The 24,637-nt window shown below is 39.9% G+C and overlaps 1 protein-coding gene across 1 annotated transcript in view; it reads left to right on the top strand.

Moving 5' to 3' along the window:
* Window positions 1-1,168: 1,168 nt before the first annotated feature.
* Window positions 1,169-24,637, top strand: part of LOC104159699 — a gene marked incomplete at its 3' end in the record, with an annotated part of 191,945 nt that continues 168,476 nt past the window's right edge. Inside the window, exons 1-4 of the mRNA XM_009697681.1 lie at window positions 1,169-1,259; window positions 3,261-3,361; window positions 6,936-7,132; window positions 8,468-8,565. Coding sequence (XP_009695983.1) covers window positions 1,169-1,259; window positions 3,261-3,361; window positions 6,936-7,132; window positions 8,468-8,565 — 487 coding nt within the window. The remainder of the gene's footprint in view (window positions 1,260-3,260; window positions 3,362-6,935; window positions 7,133-8,467; window positions 8,566-24,637) is intronic.

Here is a 24,637-nt window from a genome sequence, read left to right as displayed (position 1 = left end):
AAACTCTTGTGTTATAGCACAGGAATAGCTTCACTGATGTGCAAGAGGCTGCCATAATTTCCAGTGTAAATTCAGATTTTCAAAGAATTAAGCTGGAAGATAAAAGATCGCTTTTGAGCTCAAATTCCTGGAAATGTCCCTCCAGACTTAAATTAATCTCGTCTTGGAACTTGATACCAATGCAAGAGGTGTGTGACCCAGAAATAAAGAAAGAATTGGGTGTACATTTTTCAGAACGTATTTGTTCCTGTAATTTCAAGGCCATTTTTAACTTGAAAAAAAATGGCCATATGTATATCTGTAATAAGCAGTACAGCGATGGCAAATCTCCAGCAAGGATCACTTGTCTTCGAAGGTCATATCTCACAGAACACTGCGTGCTCCCACGAAGGGCAGTGGGAGTAGAGCTTGCTTTGCCTGTGGTAAGGCTGGGACCGTCATTACGGGATCCTGCTATCAAAACCAGACTCTCCTTAAGTGCCTGCTTTTGTGATAGGTGTGGTACATAAATGCTATTTTATTAAATAGCAAAATAAATTACTGAGATTTGACCTCAGCTAAGGCTTTATCACTGTTGCCCTGCTGGTGAACTCTGAGGCAGAGCTTTTTCGTGGAATTCAGCATGTCGTCACTTTTTTGATAGAAAGAGTTAATGCTGCACTCTGAAGCTGCACTGAAACGTGTGTTATTGCAAGACCTATGCAAGGCTGTGATTCCTCAGGAAAAGATGTACAGCATAGGACCAAAACTATTCTTAAATTTGAATCTCCAGTGAAATGTAAGAGTATTACACGAGGGAGAAATACAGTGACCAAGCAGGGTGGATGCTGTTCCCTGGGCTAGCATTTTTGCAGCTAGTCACTGAACAGCAGCTTCCCTAGTCTTGACAGCTCTAGTAGTTGCCCCTGGGATAGAAAGAGCAAAAAAAAAATTCAGAACAGTCCATAAAGTTCCTGTTGGTTTGGAAGCAGAAACATCTGCTAGAGTCATGAACAGTTTGTTAGCAGAGTTCAATAACAGGAAAGCCTGCAGTTGATCAGCTGTGCCCTCAGAAACAGCCATTGCTGCAGTCAGTAGAATTTATTGTAGGGGAGTCAGGAGATATGGGCAAGATTAGGGCAGCAGCAAAATGTGTCAAAATAATGTTTTTGTTTCGTCCGTTTCAAATATGAACTTCACTGCTAAGGAAGAAGCGTGGGCATTATGCTTTCATATTCAGATATTTACCGTGAATCCTCAGCTGTTTGTAATCCAGGAAGGTATGTGTATTTTCTTAATAAGAGTTTGATATGGGCTAGACAGACACATCCGTAAGTCATTGAATTAGATCTGTCACGGTCGTAATGAAGCAGATGAATGTAGTTTCTATATTATCTTGAAACCTGATGAACATGCACTGCTGTAATAACGTCCGTGGTTGCCAAGGTGTGTATGTACACGTACGTGCAGGCACAAATTGAATTGATTTCAATGAATATGGCAGATGCATAGTATCTCATGGGAAAAACTTGACACTTTGTAAGAATATGTCCTAATGTATATAGCACTTTGAATAATTCTTTAGTAAGTTAGGCCCTCAGCTGAATTTGGTATATTGCAGGTTTCAGAATAAGGACGCTCTGCAATACAGAGGTGTTAGAAATGGCTCCGTAGCTGAGGTTGAGTTCAGATACCGACTTATACAAACAGGATGAAAATCCCTTTATTTCATATAGCATATGGATTTATGAAAACCCTGTGCTGTATATATTATAGAGGCGCCATTCTGTATTTATGGTTACAATTGTGTCTGCTTTGCCATTATAAACTCCTATTATTAGGGGTTTATAACATGGCTGTAAAAATTTGTAGTGGATGGAAACTTGTCACATAAAGGTCAACCCTGTAATAATAATAGTTTTTAAAAATCAATTTGAAAAAACTTTGAGGCATTGCTAGATTATGCGAATGTAAAAATGCTGGTTCTAATGTTAGGATTTTTCGGTATCTTAATGCTATAGCATAAAACTCTCTTGTTTTACTAAAGCAAAAATACCAGTGTTGCATTTGCTTCTTTTAATTTGCTTTTGTGGTGTCCTCTCAAAGTGGATATAGTTTCTTGGTATTGAATCCAGGCCTCCAACAGGCCCCTGATGGTAAGCAGGTACAGGAAAATGAAAAATACCTCCTGTCTTATTGTCTGGGGCGCTTGCTTGCATTGGGCTTTTTCTAGACTCTTTCGGCTTTCTCAAGTGTGAAGTTCTAGTTAGAGCAGCGTAATGCTACTGCCATAGAAAGTAAAGTAGTAGCTAGACTAAGCTTTGCTAACGTGTTTAAACAACTCAAGGACCAGGCATCATGAAATATTAATCTTTACCATAAAGAGTCCATGATTCTCTCTCTTTTGTGTGGTAGCATTTGAATACTAAATTGTGAATTTCCCCAAAGTTGTATGTGGTAATCATTTTAAAAGTGGTTTTGGATATCATGCAGTCTACAGAGCTGCGTTTTTCTGTTGTAGTGAGTCCCTATGAAGACGAATGACAGCAGCGAATAGACGAACAAAATTATCTTAGGCTTTTTCTGTAAATTGAGGTTATTTGTTTGTACCAGTCTTTTGAAAACAGTAGAGACTTAGGTATTTAAGCAGTTATAGTAACGTAAGATTTTCATTGTGCTGTCAAGAAAAGGTTTGCAGATCAGCATTGTGGACAGATCTGATGTTGAGTCAAACCAAAAATGTACCCAGTCTTGGATCTGTGGTAGTGGCAGGAAGCAACGTCCAGTCCGGGATTTTGGAGGTTATGGGCTTCTTGGAGGTTGTGTCTGGACAGTTCATGAAGTCTTGGAAGTACTCTCTGTTCAAAGTCAGTACACATACCAGTGCCTCAGGATAGCTTTTGTCAGTGTGCTTTAGCACAGTTCCAGTTCTGAAAAGTTTGTAGAAAAGGCTTATGTCATCGACAGTGGCATTTCTGTGTCAAACTCCTCAGGACAGATGGTTGTCATCTGTATTGGGCTGTTCTGTGTGTTCCTTAAGTACTTAAGGTTAAAAGAAGAGCCAATTGGGCTATCAGAGTGGCTGTATGTATACATTCAAGTCAAAGAACAGAAATCTTTTCATCACTTTTGATGTCAATATTTGAGCTCTTTCTGTGCTCAAACATATTGTCACAGATTTAGGAAAATACATACATTGGTGTACCAATAACTTACTGAAAAAGTTTTTTTTAAAGCATTTAACAGTAAGTCTGATTTTTCAGTTTTCTGGTTTTTTTCAGTGGTTCCACCAGGGAGCCCTGGACCGATCACTCGGCATGAGTCCTACGACAGCTTAGCATCCGACCACAGTGGGCAAGAGGATGAAGAGTGGCTGTCACAGGTATGCTTTCTGGGGGCCTTCTAGTTCAGGAGTGAAACACTAATAGTATCCACTGGAAGTAAAATTCACAACTTTCCTCAAAATTGAAAGTAAGCTTCCAGCAGGCCATGGGTGTTGCTGTGTGTAAAACTGACTTCACTCCTGACTTAATATGGTATGAATTTGATGGTCTTTCTGTTTCAAACAAACTATGCAGGCTATATTAAAAACCATATAAAGTGCCCATCATTACTGCCTCGTCACATCCTTGGGAAGTTCAGCATGAAGTATAGGAAGTTTCAGTTGTCAACAGAAAGTTACCCCTCTACCTTTTTCTCCTGACATGATCCTTTTCAGACACGGATAAAGGAAGTTGGCTTGGCAAGACGACGATGCCTTCTCAGTTGTGACCTGTGCTATACTTACTGCATTTTAACATAAAAATGGTAGATTAACTGGTTTACTTCCTTCTTTTTCTGGTTATCAGCTACTGCATTTCCTACTGATAATTCCTTTGAGTTATGGCTAGATACAAATACTACAGTGCTTTAAAATGATCATGGTGGAATATTTTTATAGGAAGTTAAATCTTTGTAGTTTTATCCATTCTTGCTTTGTTTCAGTCAATGAAACTTCTGTTTAAGAACTCAATACATACTTGACTATTTGACTTAAAACATAACTTCAGGTTAAGAATGTAGGTCATTAATATTACACTGAGAATTAGTTTCTGTTAGAAATAAAAGGTTAGAGTTAAATAAATAGATGAATAATACAAATGCTCTGGATTTACCGAAGTTATTACAGGGTAGCCGATATACGGAATTCATCCTGACAAATTAGGTGGGTTTCTTTTGGTTTAAGAACAATGTTGTTACGGGAGTGATGCATTAAATGTGTTGCTGGGTGTATGGCATAAATATGAAGTATTCATGGATGTGATTGGCTTCTCCCACTGGTGAATAAATTGCACAGAGTATTTTCCTAAAATGGGAAATTGGGTTTCCACATGTACCGGGCCGGGAGCAGCATTCATTGGGGAATCTATTCATGTGAATCCACTTACGTGGCCTAAGTTTTCAGATGTGGCTGCACGTTGATCTATCTTATTTGCTTATGCTCATGTCTAATTTGTCAGAGCATAAAGATGGTGAAACTACTCGACCAGCGTAGTCAACAGGAATTTTATCACTGAGCTCACTGGGGCCAAGATTTCACCTGTAGTTTTCCACCTCTCCTCTCCAGTGCTGTTTGCCTAGTTTAGCTTATTTTACTGTTCTGGTGACTTTCTGGTATAGTGGGCAACCTCAGGAAAAAGAGAGTAAGGTAAACCTACATTATGGATGTTGTTTTATTACCAATTCTTGGAAGATGTAAGATGTCAAAGGAACTTAAGACTGCTTGAACTTCATCACATATATTACTCTAGAACAGTAAATATATTTATAAGGAAAAAAAAATTCCCAAGTGATGTCACAGAACACACATAATTCAATTAATGCTTCTGGAGCGTTTAATTTTTGCTAAGCAAAAAGAGTGCTGGTAGCTCTTTTGAGCATGAAGATGCTCGCATTCTCTAAGCAAGCCACTTTAGATTAAGCCTAAAGTGCCAGTATGTTTTTCAAAATTAAAGTGTTGTTATCAGCAGTAACAGCATGCAGTGAAAAAACGCTGCCCTTCACTTCAACTTTTCAATTAGAACAGTGGGTAATGTGTGCTGTCAGTGTGAAGTAGATACAATATGTTTGTCCTGCACACAACAGGAGAGTGAATAGGAACATCTGGCCATAGCCTCAGTAAAATTGCAAAGGCATCTGTTTACCTCTTGGCTCTGTGACACTGATGGTTTCAAGCTTAAAATATACAGATTACTTTATCTGTGGCCTAATTTACACTGCAACATAAAAGCTACTTGCCTCAGAAACGTCTACAGTCAATCTGAGTTACACTAAGATAAATGCAAAGATGGAAATAGTGCTAAACAGGCTGTGCATATCATCTTACGTTAGCAGAGAACTTAGAACAGTGTTTCAAATTGCTTCTTACAGTGAAAAATCACTACTACTACACATCTATGTCATATATATACGAAAGTATGTTTTCATTAATTTCCTCACTAAATGGCATTTTTGCTGTGAAGCTCCTCATTGTTTTAGCAGAAATTGATAGGAATTTAATAATCTGGTTTTGTCATCTTAAAAGTATGAGTTTACCAGAGCTTAATGTTTTTACTTCCCATTTCCCTTCTCTGATCTTTAACGGCTCTTTTTTATTTTTAAAATTGTATTACAGAAGACTTGTGCTTTGTTTACCCTTTTATTTAGAAGGCCCAATTTTCCTGATCAAATACGTTTCCCACAATGTTACCATCTTAAATTTCCGTGGTTATTTGCATTGCTATAGTTGGCTTAGTTAAGAGTTTGCCAGAATTGATACTCATCAGGTTTATAGTTATCAGTGTGAAAAGACATTTTTAAAATATTTTGGATGCTTCATTATTTCAGTAACTTATTTTTCAAAAGTTCATATGTAGACTCTCAGTGGGAGCCAATACCTAGAGGAAAATCTGAATATTTGAAATTATTGTTTGTTAGACGCACCACTTGTATTCTCTGTGCCTTTTGGAAGTAGGCACAGAACTGTGAAGCTTCTGTGTCTCTGTGTATATCTACACATAAACATACATATGGATACATGTCTCATATACACTTAGTGTATAGTATGTGCAGTTGTTCATTGCAAGCAAACACCCTTACCTCTGTTTTAATGGTGGGAATTTCGGTTAAATGAATATATACCTGTGTGTGTAGCTGCCCTTCTAAACTCCGTGTGTCGCACATAAACGTTGATATTGCATCTGCACAGCAGTGAGCGTGACCTGGGCTGTTCAGTGTCTCTCAGCGCACTTCACGTTGCTCTCTGTTACAGATCTTCTTGCTTTCCAGCAAGATGGTCTCTGCCAGCGGTATGCTCAGATATGCCAACAGTAATGACAAGCTTTGATTTGAAGTACAGTTCGCACTACATACATGTGAAGCAGAGCTGTTTAACGTGTGAACTTTTAGAAAGCAGCCGTAACAAAGCTGTAACAGCTTGCTTTTTAAAAGTGCGTCCCTTGGCCTGGTCAGGATTGGGGTTATCTGGGGAGGCAGAGTTTCAGTTCCTCTGCCTAATCTGTGCAGATGGAGACAGAAATGGGTTCTCCTGTTTGTTACCCCACAAGGATAGCTTTTTAGCATTTGGGTTGTAGCACATGTATCGTTAATGGCAAGGGGGAGGGATCAGGGGAAGAGATAGCCAGGATGAAATGTCAGTCTTCAGAACAGTTTAAGAACTGGGGTGCGATGTCCTCGGGCTGGTGGTTCACAGGCTTTCAAGGCTCTGCAAGAAGCTCTTGGCTTTGGCCGGAGCATCCTTTCTGTAGCAAAGATGTTCTGAATTTTCCATTGTTGAGCATTCCTCCAAACTGATGGCACAAAACACACTTTTTGCTTGAAAACAGCAGAATTCTGGGGGTTCAGTGTATTGAAGTAACCATTCGTTACATTAAGTTGCAGTTTTGTGTTAAGCATTTCCCCATATTCCCTTCCCACAGGTCGAAATAGTGACTCACACCGGGCCTCATCGACGCCTATGGATGGGCCCACAGTTCCAGTTCAAAACAATCCATCCCTCGGGCCAAACTACCGTCATTTCATCCAGCTCTTCAGTGCTGCAGTCGCATGGTCCGAGTGATACCCCACAGCCCCTTCTGGACTTTGATACAGATGATCTTGATCTCAACAGTCTCAGGTAAAAATGAAATCAATTTCCAAGCTGTTTCACATTTGTTGTGTGAATAACTTGCCTCATGCTTAAATGAGGCCATCTGTGTAGAATGTGTAATAGTTTTCATCGAGCTTGTCCAGATGAAAGTCTTAGAAGAGCCTGTGGCTCGGCAACAATAAAATTTCATCCAGGCCAAGCAGCTTGGATTCCTTTCTGCTGCCCCTTCTTGGGTAAATGACAGTGAAAATCAGTACAAAGTCTGGTGGCCTTGCTCAGAGTTGTCTTGGCTTTCACAATTTCTGCATTGCTAAATAAATTCATATTCTCAGACATGAGTGGGAGCTTTATGCCATAGATTTAGATGCTGAGTGTGAAGCGGTCAGTGTGTTGGAACAGTAAGTGAACTTCTGGAATGTTTTTTCCCTCCCTCTTCTCGACACCCCCCACCCCCCCCTGCTTCTTTTCTTGTAATTCTTTTTCATGCCTTTAATTCATCTGTTTTTGGACATTGGCTGGTTTGGAAGTGGAGGCAGAGGGTGGGCTTAGGAAAGGGAAGGAAGGAGAGCGAAAGTAAACGTGGGTTTATATTTACTGATAGCTAGTGATTTTGTAGAAGTGCTTTATGCAGCTAATGTTTCTGTGTCCTGTCCGGTAACTCTCAAGATTTAACAAGTTTCCATGCTTCTGACTCCGCATGTGATTTGAAGTCCAAAGCTCTGTTGTATGGACTTGGATTCTTTGGGACTCTGTCTGAAACTCTTATGAGTAAAACAAGAGAGATGGATAATATGACTAATCCCCTTAAAACTGGGCAGATTGTCCTTGGACTGAACATACATGGTTTTAAAACGTGTGATTTCTCCCTGCATGTAATTACCATGTAATTATATGTCCACTTATACGTCCAGTATATTCTTTTTTTTTAATTGTATGTATACACATGCAGAAAGAAAGCAGAAATTTTTAAAAAATTAATATAGATATATGTTACGAAAAGAATAGACAATTACAACTGTGTCTTTTCTCCTAAACTGACAAAGAAAACGCTGCTGTTCAGGAAGGTGATAGAGGCTTTTTAACCAGTTTGGGTAAGGTGAGCATTTTCCTTTGAAGCTTTCGAAGAGCTCAGGTCTGAGACAGTTTGGGGATACTCACTTTGTGTAGAGTCTCAGTCTGTCTCTGGACGGATTATCCAGATCTTGGCTCCGCAAAGCAAAGGAAAACAGAAGTTTTCAACAGTTGGCTGATTTAAAAAGAAATAGTTGCTTAATTGGTTCAGCTGATTCAGGTTTGTGATTTAATTACAGCCCTCATGAGCAATGATTTTGACACAGGTGGTAACTGTAACTTATTATTTAGGATTCAACCAGTTCGTTCAGAACCTGTTAGCATGCCGGGGTCATCACGTCCAGTTTCTGATCGCAGAGGAGTTTCAACAGTGATTGATGCTACCTCAGGTAGAAACATGTTGACTTCATGTTTTCTTTGATAATCATGGCATTCATCAATCTTTTTTTTGTCTGGTAACATGTTTACTAACCATTGCTGTATAATTAAAAGGATATCATGATTTTCAACTGCATAACAGGGTAAGTTTTGTCTTATACAATTGCTTATGGAAAGCTACCATAATGATTACTTTTTTCCTCTTACCACTTAAATCTGAAGTCATGGCATTGTGGTAAGATACGAATGCAATATTTACATTAAGTTTAACATGAGCTATAGAATGCTAAAAACTGTCTAACCTAAAAAGCAGAACATTTGCAAATACTAACACTGAAATGCTTTTATTAATGAAAGCCTAAAGCATAGAATATTACAGTTCCATCTCATTTATAAAATAGCTTTCATTGAAATGTAATCATAAATGTAATTGATTTCTGTGAACAGTCAAGACAACAGGATAGTTTATCTAATGTTTGTGTAATAGGCACATTTTCACTACTCCACTCTAAAAGAGTGTGTAAATTTTGTACTACAGTGGTTATGCTAATATCAACATAGTAATATATGAACTATAAAGTTTTCTTCTCTTTTTCTCAGTGGTGGGGTATAGTCTGTATAAAGAAACAAGGACAGCAGAGCTTTATATTCTAGTACAGCTGTATAGCATCTGAAGGGTCCACACAGCAGGATTTTGTCAAATAAAATCTCTCACAAGTAGAATTATTAAACACACAGCATTAGTCAAACAGTCAAGTCAGAGAGGATTTTAATCTTTAGCGATTTGAAAATCCCTGGAGACTGCTGATTGGATTGAGGTTAAACTGTAAAAAGAGACTGTAACACATACAGAAACTCGTTTCTGAAGGTTGTTTTAAAGAGAGTTAAAATAAAAGCTCCTGTTCCAGACTCTGTTTGCTTTTGGTACAAATTCTGAGTCCAAGAGACTGCATTGTTTGCCAAATTAATTTATTTGGATATTACAGGATGTTTCTTTGATGTGTTTATAACAGAGTTCAATAATAACTACATTTACTTTGGATATTGAGGATTGTAATTATAAATTTCATTTTTAAATATTTAAAGCTTGTTAAATTATTTCACATTGAGCTTAGACAACCATCTGATGCTGGTTACTTAAAGTAAATTTTATTTGTTTTACTACATGACAAAGTAATTTTGAAAATAATTGATACAGAAGAAAACATAAATGCATCAGTTAGGATTTTTTTTTTTTGGACTAGTTCATCTATGCCTATTACCCCTAAAAGGTTACAAGCTTGAGTCATAGGAGTGCTTCTGTCTGTGTATCTGACACTTCGGATTCGGAGTGATTAATGGCGTAGCTGTTCTTCGCTATCAATGTGACTACACCAGCTGATGCAGGTAGAGATATCTGGGTTATCAGGGTGGTGTTTTTTTTTCCTGTGTATGAACAGGGCATTGGCATTACATATAGCAGGGATGTGTAATAATTCTGAAATATAACCGTTCTGTAATCATAATGCATTCTAAAACTCTGTTATTCCATCTACAATAGAAACAATGAACCACATAGGACTGTACTTCTTCTATGCTAAGCACCCTTTCCTGAAGTGTGGATGGGGCCTTAATATGAAATGGCTCAAGTGAATGTGCTGAAGCTCTATTGGTAATGCCTTTAACATATGTGTCCACGTGAAAATTGCCAAAGTCAATTGTATACATTGTTATGACACTGAAAATATATTTACTGTACAACAGTGACTCAGTTTTGTTACAACACCTCATAAGTTTCTTATAAACAATACATGGGTTTTGTTAGGGACATGCTGATAGCAGTATTTTATTTAACTTCACTGCTAGAGAGTTTGGATTTGAATTGATTTTTGATTCAGGGACTTTACCATCTATTTGCGGTTTTCGTATTGCCTAATCCCCATCCTTTCCCATGCAGAAGTTATTGGCCCAAATTTAAGGTAGATATGCCAGATTATGTGTGATGGTATAGGTGTATGAATTCTGCTACAGAGTAAACGAGACGCAGGGAAAAAAAGCACAGTTTTTTGAGATCTCGTGCTATTCTTGTAACAGCCCAGCAAAGGGAAGAGTATTTTATGCTTGCTTGTTTCTCTTCCCACCTTTGAGATGTGCAGAAAATTACATCAAGCTCAGCTGTGAATCTAAAAGTTTTATTTAAAATGCTGTTCATGTACAACATTGCGGTTTTTGTGTTATATAGTCCACTACTGTAAGTATTGTCATTTCCTGCTATTACCAAGGCATGCCCTAAATGGCTTACATTCTTTATGGAAAACAAATTTGTTGGAAAATATGTTTTTAGGTTTGAAGGATTTTTAAGTAGATCATAAATTTTTACTGCTTAAGCTGAACCAGGAAGTGATTCTTCAATTATGACCCATGCATTTGAGTCTGTTGCGCTTTATGAAGATGCTTATCTGGCTGTTTGATTGCCGGTTGCTTAGAGATACAACCAGCGTGGCGCCTCGTCTTATCTAACTCCATCACTTGTTCCTTCCTATCAAAAGATTTCGAGTACATGTTTATCGTCTTCCATTATTCTTCTGCCATTCTTGGTAGCTTCCTTCCTTCTACCCCATTGGTGACAACTCTGTTGTTGCATTTAATAAGAAATTTGTGTAATTTTTTTTAATCCTGGTTTTCACATGTCTGTAAAACTATGGTATACTAATGGCAGTATTCTCTCACAAGATCATTTGCAAAAATCTTCATTTAAGAAGTACAAAACTCTAATACTGTTATCAATAATGAAATTATAATGAAATAATGGAACAATAATGAAAACTTGCAATGGCATTTTCAAGGTGGATTGCTGTATCTGTAAAGATTACTTGGTTAAATGAAAGAAGTGCGTATTTCAATATGGTTATCTTGACTTAACATTCTCTTAAGATAGTATTCTCTATTGTTTTATGGTTGGTTTTTTAAAAATCAAATCTTTAAGAAAAGTTTGCAAAAGTGTAGTCACCTAAAGCTACTGGACATTTGTCCCTCAATGCACACATTTTAGTCATATGCATCGTAGAGAGAATATACCCTCAAGGATTAAATGCACAGTAATTCCAGATGCTATTCCAGATTGGCAGTTAAAAATGTTAAAGGGACAAGACTGAGTTTAAATCTTTATAAAGCCAGGAAGCCTTTAAAAATAATGCAGCAAAAGAACCACTACTGTACACATAGTAAATGCACACTGTGGGTAGCAAGCAGGCTTATGTGTTTGTGTGTGTGTCTGTCCGTCCTTCCCGGAGAAATGCCGAGGCTATCGGCTGGTTGCATTGGGTTTAATGAAGGTGGGGTAAGTCTTACAAAGTCAGGTTACATTCAAGACTTTATTAGACATCAGAGATGGAAGAGAAACCTTACAAGTGCCCTGTCTGCAGGAGATGCTGCAGCTGAAGGTCACACTCTTTACACAACCAAACCAACCAACCCTGAGACAGAAATCTGTAGTGCAACGAAAAAGAATACTTGTTGCTGAATGACCTGACTCTATTTCAGAAGACTGCTCTACAGACATGACTTGAAAACTTTACATTACCTGTATGCGTTGAATGCTGTTCCTTTCTTTGATGTGACGATCGTTAGATAGGATTTTCAGCTGGTTGAGGATATTTACGGAATGATGGAGACTAATCTAGAAAGTATAAGCATAGGCTAGCGATGTAATGGAATATTTCCAGCCACCTTTCTGAATGTTTATACTATAAGCTGTGGATGAATGATGCATGTCAGATATGTTACATACGCAAAAAATCAAACTTGATAGAACTGGACTAGTAATAAATAATGCAGAAATTAAAAGGTGTAGGAAGGTTAGGATATCTGTATGGAACAACAACTCTGAACTTTCAGAAATAGAAAACCTCTAGAGAAAGGGTTTTGCAGCAGTTCCTGATCACAGTAAATTTGATCGCACAGCTGCGTTGAGTCTGTAAGGGCAAGCGTTTCCCTTAAACTGTAACAAATGTGCTGAAGGGCTCAGGTACTCAGGTATGCTCAGTCAGAGCTGTTAATTCAGTCCTGCTCAGTGAAAGAAAAAAGTGTGTGCATCTGTGTGTGTGTTTATGAAAAGTCCTGTTTATTCCCTCATACAAACAGGTTTTTGACACTTACCCACCAGTCCGGTAATGACTTCGTTGCATTGCTAGTGGAGTAGGAGAACGTTGACGAAGAAGTTGCCGTGATCTCTGTTTTGCATTGACCTTTTCCTTTCCTACTTGGAGGAGATCTCTGTTTCTGTCTTGCTTACGACAGATACAGAAGTTGGAGCAGGAAGGATTTTAAAGAATAGAATTAAATTGTACAAAAAGAAGATCCTGAGCATTTTTTTCCTCTTTGATGGTGTGTGGGACTGGGGCAACCTTTATGTTCTTATCTGAAACCTGGCATGTGCTGTGCTTCTTAGGGATGCACACATCATTTTTTAATGAAGATTGTTTGTTACTGTTGTATGAAACACTGACAATACTAAGCTCTCTTCTGGTTACTTCAATCAATGCCCACTTAAAATTGGCTTGTAATTTAGTACTTCCCTTTCTTTTGTGTGCAACTGGCTGGTCACGGACAGATAGCTTGTTGCCTGCAGAGGGTTTAATGAACAGAAGAATTGACTTGGGTTTTGTGGGGGAGGGAGTTTGTCTCCCCTCCCTCCCTCCCCTCTGCCTGTGAAGGATCTTTTATAGTCCATCACCACGCCTGTGAGATAGGGACTGTGGGACAAATTTTTACTGTCCAGCAGTGCTTTCACTTGGAATTTAATAAACACTTCTGCTGTCACACCTTAAACCATCTGAGCTCTTTTCTGTTGTATGCATGATCAAATATTTATTCCCAAATGCTGTACACCAGAAAGTGCTGCCTTGGAGTAGCGGAGATCAGTTATTCAGGTAGTAAAGATGTGTGAATGCAGCTGGCAGATGAAGTCACCAACATTACGAATTCCCAGGCTGTCCTTACTGCCACAGGCAATAACTGACAGGCCTGAGCGGTCGCTGGTTTCCCGTTACGGGCGCTGGTAGGGCCCGGGGAGTCCTGGCGTCACGGATACTTGAGCGGCCGTGCTTGAGTGGAGCCGGCCAGCGCTGGAGGGTCCTTGTTGCAGAGAGATGTAATCAATATGGTCTGGAGTCCTTGACCTGAACCTGTAATTACCTGGATGGTATAAAGGTAGTTTGTTGTTGCAGATAGAGACTGCACTCAGATCCTCCCGAGTATAATGCTGAGCTTTGAAGCCAAGGAAGAGATTTGGCCCTTGGTCTATTCTTCACAGCAATTGAGAGGTTTTAATAACGGTCATATAACAAGCTCTTCTTAGAGGGCATCACCTGTTTAGTAACAGCAAAAATGTGTACCCAGCACTGCTTGTTTTGTACTTCTGCGTTCTGTCAGCTTAAATTTAAATGAGTTCAAGTTATGGTTCTTTCCTGGAATAATTTCTCAGCCAATTCTGTTAATATCATATCTCTTTAAAACACGTTACTTATTTGAAAAATGCATTATGTATTATTCCTAGAATAGTGATAGGACATCAGATATATCGGGTATTTTTGTTTTCTTGGTGCAATGGCACACACTTGCCACGCGCTCATGCTCTCTCCATCCTGTTTGTCTGTCTCGCTAAATGTGTGTACGCGCGTGAGCTGCATAATACGAAATTCTGGTATTTAGAATGTTTTCAATTTGATTTATTTCATCTAATTTGCAAAAATGTTATCTGATGATTTTTGAAGAGAGCCTTAAGACAGAACTGACTTCAACAGGCTCCGAGATGCCAATGCAGTATACGCGATTACATCTAGAAACAGCTATGCCCTATAGACTATGGAGACGTGGAGAGAAATTAAAATGACCTGACACTACTGACTGGGCACTTGCTGCTGGATCATTGCCTGGCTTGGGAAAAGACTCAGCTGCAGGGATACATGGAATAGCATTAATGTCTTGAAACACTGGTGGGTGTTTTCTGTAGGCAGGAGAAGTATACTGGAGAGGACAAGCATGAGAACAGTGAAAGGCAGAAGAATTGTTATATACTGATTTTTAATTTTTTTTGCTTCCCTATGATGGTTGTGGGTGGATTAGTCTGGCAGTTCCAGAGATGGGAACTCACACTGCACACTTGACATAGTGATGTGGGGTAGCTGTTACCCTGCTAGTGACAAAGGAGAGTGTTATTCTTCATCCCAGTTTGCCTTTGGCTTAGCTGAGGAGGCTCGTAGTAATTGAAGCCATGCATCCCTTCTAAGATGGTTGCGCTTTGACACCTAAGGGTGTATCGTCTTAAAAAAAAATGGTGCAATGTGCAAGTTAGTTTCACAGATGCAAGTGAAAATCAAAAATCAACAATTTCTGGACACTGCTGTGTTAGGTTGAATTTGACTTTAAGCAACTTAAGTTACTCAAGGTGCTTAATCCCCCAAAGCCTGATCACCTTGTTCGTCTTGCTAATGTGATTTTTGATAGTTCACAGGGGACTTTGACAGACAAGAAACCCAGCAATTTCCATGTTGATGTCATAGCTAGATGAAAGCACAACTGTGACCTAACCAACATAGTAACCAAATACAAGATAATGGGGTTTTCCTCATACATGAAGATAAGTTGCAGTGAGGCCTCCAGGGCCACGTTAATGGTCATTGGTGCAGTCCTCTGTTGCTCAAAGACAGTTGTTCTCATGTCACACAACCCGCTTGATGCGTGTACCAGTGGTCCATTAATGCAGACAGCGGAGTGTCTTATTGCTAAGTGTTACATATGAACTTTCAGTTGGGGAAACCGCCTTCTGTTCATATAATGGTTTGTCAGCTGAAATACAGCAGTGTGCTAGAGCATGGTCTGGTCCAAGCATAGAAATGCCTTATGTTTGTTTATGGGGAAAAAAATCCAAAATGCACAATAGGTATTTTGTATATCAGTAGCTAAAGCAAACTCATTCTGAATATAAGATTGTCTTATGTACCCTATATTTGTCTTTCATTAACAGTTGTTAATATTCTGTGTAGGTAGCTTTAAAGCTCTGAATAAGTGGAAAGTGTTGATTCTAATCATATCTGACACCACAATCTTCTATGGAACAACACATGAGCTGAGATTCCCGATGGGCTCCTGTAGGATACAATATTTATTATAGCTTGAGATCTAAGAGCTCCTAGCTACTGTTAAACTTACAAGAGATCCAGAAACCTCAGTGTCTGTACTTGTGTTTTTATAGATTGCACAGAAATAACACACCGTACAGTATTTGCAAAGAAGCATGTTCACTGACATTTCTGCTCTTTTTATACAGTGCTTAAAGGAATCATTTTACAAATCTTGATGTTTTTGTAAGTTTGTAATATATTCTAAGCTCATCTATTAATCTAGACTGTTCGAAATATTCTTAAAATGATATTAGGTGTGCAAGTTAAAGAGTATTTGAACAACCATCTGCAAATGAATTTTAAAGTCAGTATTGTTTCAGGGAAAGCTTTAATTTAGAAACAGTTTTCCAGTTTATAATAGAGCCATTTGTATTTAATGATTTCACTAATTTAGGCTATCCTTCAAAGTATTTGCTCACCATTTTCCATATTTGCTTTGAAAAACCTCTGAATATGTTTCATTATTTCTTGTTTCAAGTGTCTGTCCTCCACTTTGGGCTGTAGTTTCTGTCAGATGCTAGGTTTTTAACCACCAGGATGCCTTGCTGGTTTGGGTCCTCTTGAGATCCTCCAGTTTGTCCTGCCCTGCTTTCAGGAATGGTTCCAGAACATCAGCCCTTGTCCTCAGGGTGCTGCAGACTCTTCCTTTTGTCTTTCAGCTTCCTCCCGCCTGTAAGGTACCCGTAGAGGCGTGATGTCCATGTCCCTAGAGCACAGCACCTGCCTGAATACTGTAGGTTGTGATGGCCTCTTTAGAGCCATTAAATCTGTAGGTGTAAAACTGGGCACAAAACAGGCTCCAAGAATGTTTTTTGGGTTTGGCTTTTCAAAGACAGTTGGAAGTGGTGCGGCAGCTGCTAAACAGTGTCTCCTAGTTCCATAGTGAATCCTAATTTTTTTTATTCTCTTCTTCATTAGATGGCAAAAGTAGCTTTTAAAAGTAAGTATGGTGGCTTGTTTGTAACTTTTGCTTTTTTGCAAGTAGTGAGGTGAAAAGTGCTGCGTTTTAAATCAAAACACTCCGCACAAAAAGGAAGGAGAACCTGAGGAGGGAGTTGATTTGAGGAGCTGCTGGTTTGCTGCGCAGCCGTTGAGCTCTCAGCTGTGCCGTGTATCAGTTGGCCATCAGTGTCGTACTAGATTACTTTCAATATGAATGGCTGATTTTCTTCTCACTTGTGTTTCCTCATACTACAGGTAATATATTGTTTGGGGGATAATTCTTTACTATACAATAACGGAATGTTTGGCACTTCTTAATATTTCCAGAGCCACAAAAACTTGTTCTTTCCTAAGTCACCACAGGTTTAGTGTCCGATTTCAGAGTTCATCTGATTCAATCCGCTGCTCGTGGTGGAAAGACTCTACGCAAACTCTCTACACAGACTGTATATCTGGATCTATACTGAAATAGCTTTAAACAAGAGCATCAGTCCTCACATGTGGGGTTTTTTTTAATGTAATGTCAGCCTATGCACCTATTTTCACCGTTGTTAATCCAAAATCAGTAGGTTTTAGCTATCGTTCATTAGAGTGTAATATGGATGAGTGAGCAGAAGTGTGGGTTTAGATATATACCATATAAACCTGAGCTGTTTGGCATGATAAATTAGCCAGGCATTTGATCTATTTTAAAGTGAAGTTTAATACTTTGAGGGTGTAATAATCACAGCCTCCTCTCCCTGTCTTCTCCTTGCTGAAGTAAGGATGTTCTCTGCTAGAAATAAATATTTATATCTAAGTTGAAATATAGTCTGTTGGTACTTACTTGTATATATTTTATTGCCTCAATGACGTAAGGGGTAAAAAAACAGATGGAAAATATTTTGTTTTTCTTAATTATCCAATACTGTCAAATACCCATCGGCTTGCAGTCGTCTTGGCTCCTCCCCTTGCCTTGGACTCCATCCCTGGCATGATCCCAACTGGTTTTTAATAGTCCTTTATCTGCTGCTTGCATTGCTTTTAACTTTCACTTTTTATTAGAACCAAAGCTAAATTGGGTGCCGGTTAGTAGTCTAGCTATGGGTGGAGTGCTACAAAAAGTCAGAGCCGGTGCCAGCAAGCAGTCGCTGCGGAGAGCAGCCAGTGTGTGTGGGGTGAGCCGGGAAGGGGAGCGCGGGGTGAAAGGAGCCCCCGTTTGTCACCATCCTCCTCCTCGGCCAGTTCTCAGGTGCAAGCGCCGTGTCGCTGGCAGTGCCTCCAGCTGTGGCGACTCTGCAAACAGGGGATTTCTTTACAGTCTTGACCACCGCTGGGGACAGCCTGCCTGGAGCTCGCCTCCTTCCAAAAAGAACGCAGAGTCTTAGAGGGAGCACGTAAAGCCGAGTACTTCGTGTCCATAAACCTTCTGGTGCTATTCCCCTTGTAAAGGTGAAAACAGGCAGGTCACAGTCAGTAAACGACAGAAAGCAGACTTGGGATTATTCACATCATTAGCACAGGATTTCTCCAGGTAAGAGAAGTGCTATATGAGCCTCTATTGCCCTGAGGCCGTCTTTTGTTTACTGCACAGGGCGTGGTCCTTTAAAATGGAGCAAGAACAGGGAAAAGAAAAAGGTGGTAATATGACTAACATATGGGTTTTGCTGGAGTTTGGCCACAGATTTAAGGCCTCAGAGTGGATTCCTGGGGCCTTCATATGCTATCCCAAAACCAACACGAAAGCCTTTCCAAATATATTTTATAAGCTCTGTGATTGTAATAGTCCTATCAAAAATCCCGTGTCCCAAGTCAAGTGGGGTGCAGGCCCTCCTGTTCTGAAATCCCAGGCTTGCCAAGTCTCTCTTGCCTGATACTTCCCTCTGGCAACAGCGGGCAACCATGTCTGCCTCTTGTGCCGGGTGGGCTGTGTAGAATACCTGTCGGGGCGTCCAGCACAGCTGCTTTCCCTTGAGCTCACATCTGCTCAGAGAGAGCGGGACCTACACACGCTCGCTTGCCTGGGCTTCTGTCCCAGATGCAGCTGGCCCTGGCTGTGTACAACCCACCTGTATTTCTGGGTAAGTCATAGAATTTGCTAGGCTTTGGCACAGAGGCCAAGTGTGTCCTCGTGAGGATCTGGTTGGGTTTGACCGTTAGTTTTGGTAACTGGATCTGTCATTGTCTTTTGCATTACGTTTTCTTTGCTCCAAGTTACAGTACCGTTGCTGTGAGAAACGCAGTACAGGAACTGGAAACTCTGTCATTTGTAGTCTCTTTTAGTGTTAGGACCCTACAAAAAGTCCTGACTGCCACTCCGGGAAAGGAAGCCTCTAGAAAGGTAGTACATACACGTTTTTTGCCTTGATACAAAAAAAGCCATAAAAGCCACTGTTACAGTAAGGATCTTGCTAGCTCTTTGCTACCAGGACAGTTTCCATTAACTAAATTTGCGTTAGTTGAAAAAGTATCTCTTCAGACTTTCACCTGTATTGTTTATAGCATGAATGCTGAGCAAGTCACTGTGTGCTATGCTCTTTGACCATCACTTAAAATATATCTTAAAAGTAAGCATAACATTCTCAAAACTCATTTGTGATTGAATGTCAAATTTAATAAATGACCATAGATCATCTACAAGGTTGGTTGTGTTGCTAGTGGATTTTTTAACAAACAAAAAGTTACCATGAAAGGATTTGGAGAAGAAAAGAAATACTCTTGTGCTAGTCTTTTGGTTTTGCTGTTCCTATTTAAGCTTTAAAAAAAAAAACCCAAACCAGAACAACAGCAGCAGACAGTATACAGTGAAACGCTTGCATAGAAGTACGTTTTACCGCTGAAGTTAGATAAAAAATTCACTGTATCATAAGCGAACCATTTCCCCCTTGATTTGTGTCCAAAATATGAGGAAAAACTTTGCAGATGCATTATACATTTTACAAAAGAACATATGCATGTATTTAAATCATTTACATTTCATCTTTGCTTTCTCTTATTTTTAACCCATATTATAGTGAATGACAGCATGTTTGGAAAACCGAGGTTGAAAGCAAAGTTTAAACTTTGATGCAGAATAAGCTAAACTGCAAGCAGCGCTTCACTATTTCATGATTTTATTTCAAAGTTTTGCTGATGCCTTTTCCTTTCTCTCCCATGAAACACGTGACTGAAACTTTGGGAATCCGGCTTGCAAAAAAAAAAAAAAAAAAAAGCTGCAGTTGGTTTGTGCTAGTCCTACAGTGCCTGCAAAGGAAGAGAATCCATCCTTATTGGAGCGGGTGCTCGGGAGAACGTGTAACCATGTGCTTAAAGATGCTCTGGATCCGGGCTCAGTGAGACTGTTAATTGTTGATTGTTAGGCAGTATCAAATATTCCTCATGCTATAAAATCCTTTTTGATGGGAGGGGAGGATAGAGGGGGACCGGCTCTACCTGACGTAATACCCTGACATGACTACTGTTCAGCACTACCCTGCTGTGTGTTAAATGGGTAGCTTTTACCTGATGTAGCTGAAAAAGAATTTGAATTGTGGGTATAATGTTTTGTTTAATGTCATCAGCAGGCACCACTTCCCCATTGCTATGAGTGGACAAATAAAATTCAGCTTTATTGGCCTAGTTATAGCCTTTTAATAACACTTCAGTGAAAAATTGTGCATGCCATGAAGTGCTGAGCGCGTGCTCTAAAGTAATGTAACGTGACTAAAGTACAGTGATGTGTCAGATGGGTGGCAGGCTCTAAGGGTGTAAGCGCAATCCGCTCGCCTTTTACGAGGGGGCCGGGGAGCTGAGCGGCAGAGCAGAAGCACCATGCAGATGTCCCCAAATGATACTCGGGAGTGGGGTTTGTCACCTTCCTCTCGGCCCTGGCTGTGCCCCCCATGGGCGGGCTCCCTGCAGAGCTGCCCGGCAGTCTCAGCGCGGCACTCTCCTGCCGTAGCGGTGACGAGGCCGTGGTGCCGAGACCCGAGCTAGCTCTGCATGGAGCCAGCTATAGTTTGTTAGCTTAGGCTCCGTGCCACGCAGAGACAGATAAACTGCTTGCAGACATCAACTGGCCCTCGATCAGGGTAGCTGAGCCTGGGCCCATTTCTGTGTGCTAACCACATGGGACTTGTGGGGTTATCGGTGAGAGTTTGGCACACGTAGAGGCCACAGGATTTGTTTGCAAATGTAGATTTTGAAAGTTAGATATTTACACGTGCCTCTTAGGTTCAGAGCTCAAAATACAGGTAACTTTCATCCCTAACAGCTTGCAGAAATTTTTCCTTGTTGTCTTCACCTTCCAGACTCTCTGTAAGAGTTAAACCCAGAGTTCTTAATTTATTTTGCTAGTAAAGATTGAGTTATAATTGAGGATGTCACGTGGAGGACCTGTAACTTGTTTGTATATCCATCCTTCCATGTTTAAAACCAAGTCAAGAAACTAATGAGGTTACAAAAATATTACTGATCCTGAAGCAAATACAGTTGGAGAACATATGCTTTGGTTTTACATTTCTGCCTCTAAAAGGTGACATGTCCCGTGTTTGTCATTTAATTTAACATTCTATATATTTTTAAACGGCTGTATGATTTGAAATCTCCAGATGCCACACTTTATGCTAAATGAGGTTGACAGTTCAGTGATGTGGAAGGCCATTATCTCACCTTTGTGCTTCTAAACTATAGCCACTTGCCTTTGCCTGTTCATAATGCATTTACTGCGTTACAGCGTAGGAATTTTTAACACCTATTGAAAGCATTAATTAGGTATGCCATACTGATGAGCACTTTAAGATAAGTGAAAAGCAAGAACTGATGCTGCCTCTCAAGTTTGTATTTCTCCTGTTCTTTGTACTGGGGTTTCAGTAAATGACTGATGAGCCCCAGTAATAAGTGCTGCCTGGGATACTCTGTGTTACATGTTGCCTTACTCTCAAATTTCACAATGAACAACAATTATCTGTGTTAGTTATCTGGTACTTGGGTGGTATCTTTAATTTCCCACTGGAAAGCGAGCGTAAGGTGGTCACATGCCAGTGGTACCTTGGTGAGATGTTCCTCAGGCAATCGGTGTAACCAACATAACGTGGACGTCCAGACTGCTCTGTGGGAAGACCACTGGATTTTCACAGATGCAGTAGAGTTGTTTCCCTAAATGCTGTGGTCACTCATGTTGACTAATGTATCCTAAAGGAATATGATTTGATCAAAAGAATTGATTTAAAGATGAAATAGTAGCATTGTAGAGGTTTGTCTTGAGGTTGTTTTACTCAGAAATGTTACTTCCAGTTTTAAGTAGGTTTATTGATAGTATATGTTCTCTCCTGATGTTTAGTCATTAGTGAAAGGGATTTATATATTTCCAAAATCTTCTGTTAACATAAAAGCATCAGTACAAAGTCTTAGCAGCCAAGAATGCAAGTTTAAAAAAAAAAAGTTCCAAGAGGTTCCATCTTGATGTTTGGGGATCAATATAATCCCATTCCCATAAATTGAAATCCCTTTAAGAATGTACAAATTCCATGTGTTTTGTTCTTTTAAAGGGAAATTGGTTCAACTTCAGATTACCGTGGTGTAATTTCAGAGGCCCATAGAAGTAAGAGTCCCCATATTCCCCAGCCGCACTCGAGCAGGGAAGCCCAGGCTGTCCCCGCCTGCTGCTGGGCTGTGCCATCCCCTGGCAGTCAGCGCGAGTGCCGGTGCCACGCGTGTGCTTCTGTCCGTGCCTGAAACGTCAGGCCACGTGGACGGGTTACAACTGTCGCCTCCTCTTCTTCAGCTGGCGACTCGCTCTGTTCCCAACCAAGACGCATGGCGTGTCTTGATAAACAGCTCTAAATGGCTCTGTCGCTACGAGCTGGTGCTATCTATAAACCAATAAACCAAAATTCAGACTTTTGTATCTTGTTACTGTTGTCCTGAGTCAGCAGGTCTCATACAGAATCATTTTCCTATACACTTGGAAAATGGATAATCACTACTTGGACTGTTAAAGTTCAGTAATACAAGAATAAGTCATAAATATGTCACTTGTATCTTAAAAACTAACCAGCTAGAAACTCTCCCTCTTGTCTAATCTGGCCTCCAGTGCCTTTGATCACCATTTTCTCCTCTTTCTCAGCACCACAGCCAGCTTCTTAGTTTTCCACATTTTCCTTTGCCGTTGTGACAGCGTTCTGCTGCAGATTACAGCTGTGCTTAGGCACCATAAGGTTTATATGATTAGTCAGCATTTGGTTTCCATATATAGCAAAAGTATGTCTGGAGAAAATATTCTTATACATATTTCCAGGCAATAGGATCAAAGACCTCTCTAGGTTCTCAATTTTAATTTATCTCTTCTTGCTCGCTGTATAAGGAACATCAAAAAGAATCCGTGTTTGCGGGAGGGAAGGGATCCTTTTGCTGTGTAGCTTTGGGAGCACCATTCATCCAGGCCAGTTCAAATCCTGGCCTTTCTTCCTCCATAGCGTTGCCGAGCTGTGAACTTTGGTTTTCATGCCTACATGCTTCTATCCAGGTGTGACTCCTTTCTTTTCTTGAGTCCTGTGACCTCTCCCATTCTTCTTTCCTTGATACTCAGAATTACCCCTTGTCTCCATCGGTCCCAGTTGCAACTGCCGAGCACATCTTCCTCCTTTGTCACGGCATTTTCTGTAGTGCTCGATCCCTGTGTTGGCTCCTCTTCTGCCATAACATGCAAGGTTTGTACACTTGCATTTAAGCATTTGAATGCTTGTTCCTGTCTCATCTTAGGGTTTTTTCCCAACCTCTCTTCATAGTTATAATACCTCTCAGTATTTGCTTCTACTGGAGAAGCTCATCCTTCAGGTGTAAGCTCTCAAAACGTGCAGGACGTTTCTGAAGCTCTACATCTGCCGCAATGCCCACCAGAAATGGGATAACTAACAACACTTCGTGTTACGTCTGTGCAAGGAGTTAGGTGCGTAGGTTTATGTTATCATATTAGGTGCTGTATTTATGTCGGTGTTTCTTGCAACTCAATTAGGTCCTTTTTTTCTGTATCTTTCATTCGATTCTTAAGGCAACAATTTGTAAACTTGTATGTTTTTGCAGTGTGGGCACTGCTGGGGACAGCCACAGGTAATTGTTATTGGTAAGAAGGCAGTACACTTTAATTATACAAATCTGTGTAATGTTTTCATACAAGGAAATTTTCTGAAATATTAGTAAGTGTAGTAAACCAAGACATTTGAGAACTTTTTGCGTCACATTTTTAGAAAGGCCTTTTTTCTGCTGATAGAAGATCTGCATTAAAAAAAAATATAATTAGTTTGATTTCAGTCATCTACTCAGCATTTCTAAGCTACTTGCCAAATGATCCCAGGTGTGGGATTGCAGCAGGTAATTTCCTGCGCTGTGTTTGTGCGGATGATTTTCTGTGTTAGAAGATGATATCGGCTCACCTGGCCCCTCAGTGACAGAGAAATCCTTTGTTTATTCATTTAGTAGGCAGATTAACCCTAATGAATATGGCTTCCTGGAAATAGATATAGGGGACAATAGCGAAGTGAGGAGTGGGGGGAAACGGGGCAAATTCCCTTTTCTTTCTTCACTTTTAAATAATGGTAGCTTTCATAGCAGGGTGTTTTAAATCAGAAAGGAACGCAAAATATGTCAACAAGAAATACTTGATTTTAAACAAAATCTTTTCTTTTATGGTTCAAAGAGGTACTGGGGCTTCCTCAGTAAGTCTGGTACAATTCTACCGTATTGAATCTGTTGAATGCTTTGTCCTGACAAAAAGTAGGATAAAGTGGGCATTTGAGATACTTGCACCGAGTGGTACTTAAGTCCTCAGAGTTGGAGGACCTTGGTGTGTGTTTTATGTGGTTGCTCTTCACTGTTTTGCGGAATATGGTTTTTTTAATTACTGTTTCTGTGAATTTAAGGGTTCATAATGTAATCTTCCGTTCAAATAGATCATGCATTGTACTAGGCAACCAGAGAAAAATGTTAATGTCTTAATGGCTTAAATTATTTCATCCTATTT

The sequence above is a fragment of the Cariama cristata genome, unplaced genomic scaffold (genome assembly GCF_000690535.1).
Source record: "Cariama cristata isolate BGI_N322 unplaced genomic scaffold, ASM69053v1 scaffold843, whole genome shotgun sequence".
Lineage (NCBI taxonomy): Eukaryota > Metazoa > Chordata > Aves > Cariamiformes > Cariamidae > Cariama > Cariama cristata.
The sequence above is the reverse complement of the archived record's forward strand: the minus strand, read 5'-3'. Positions and strand labels throughout refer to the sequence as shown.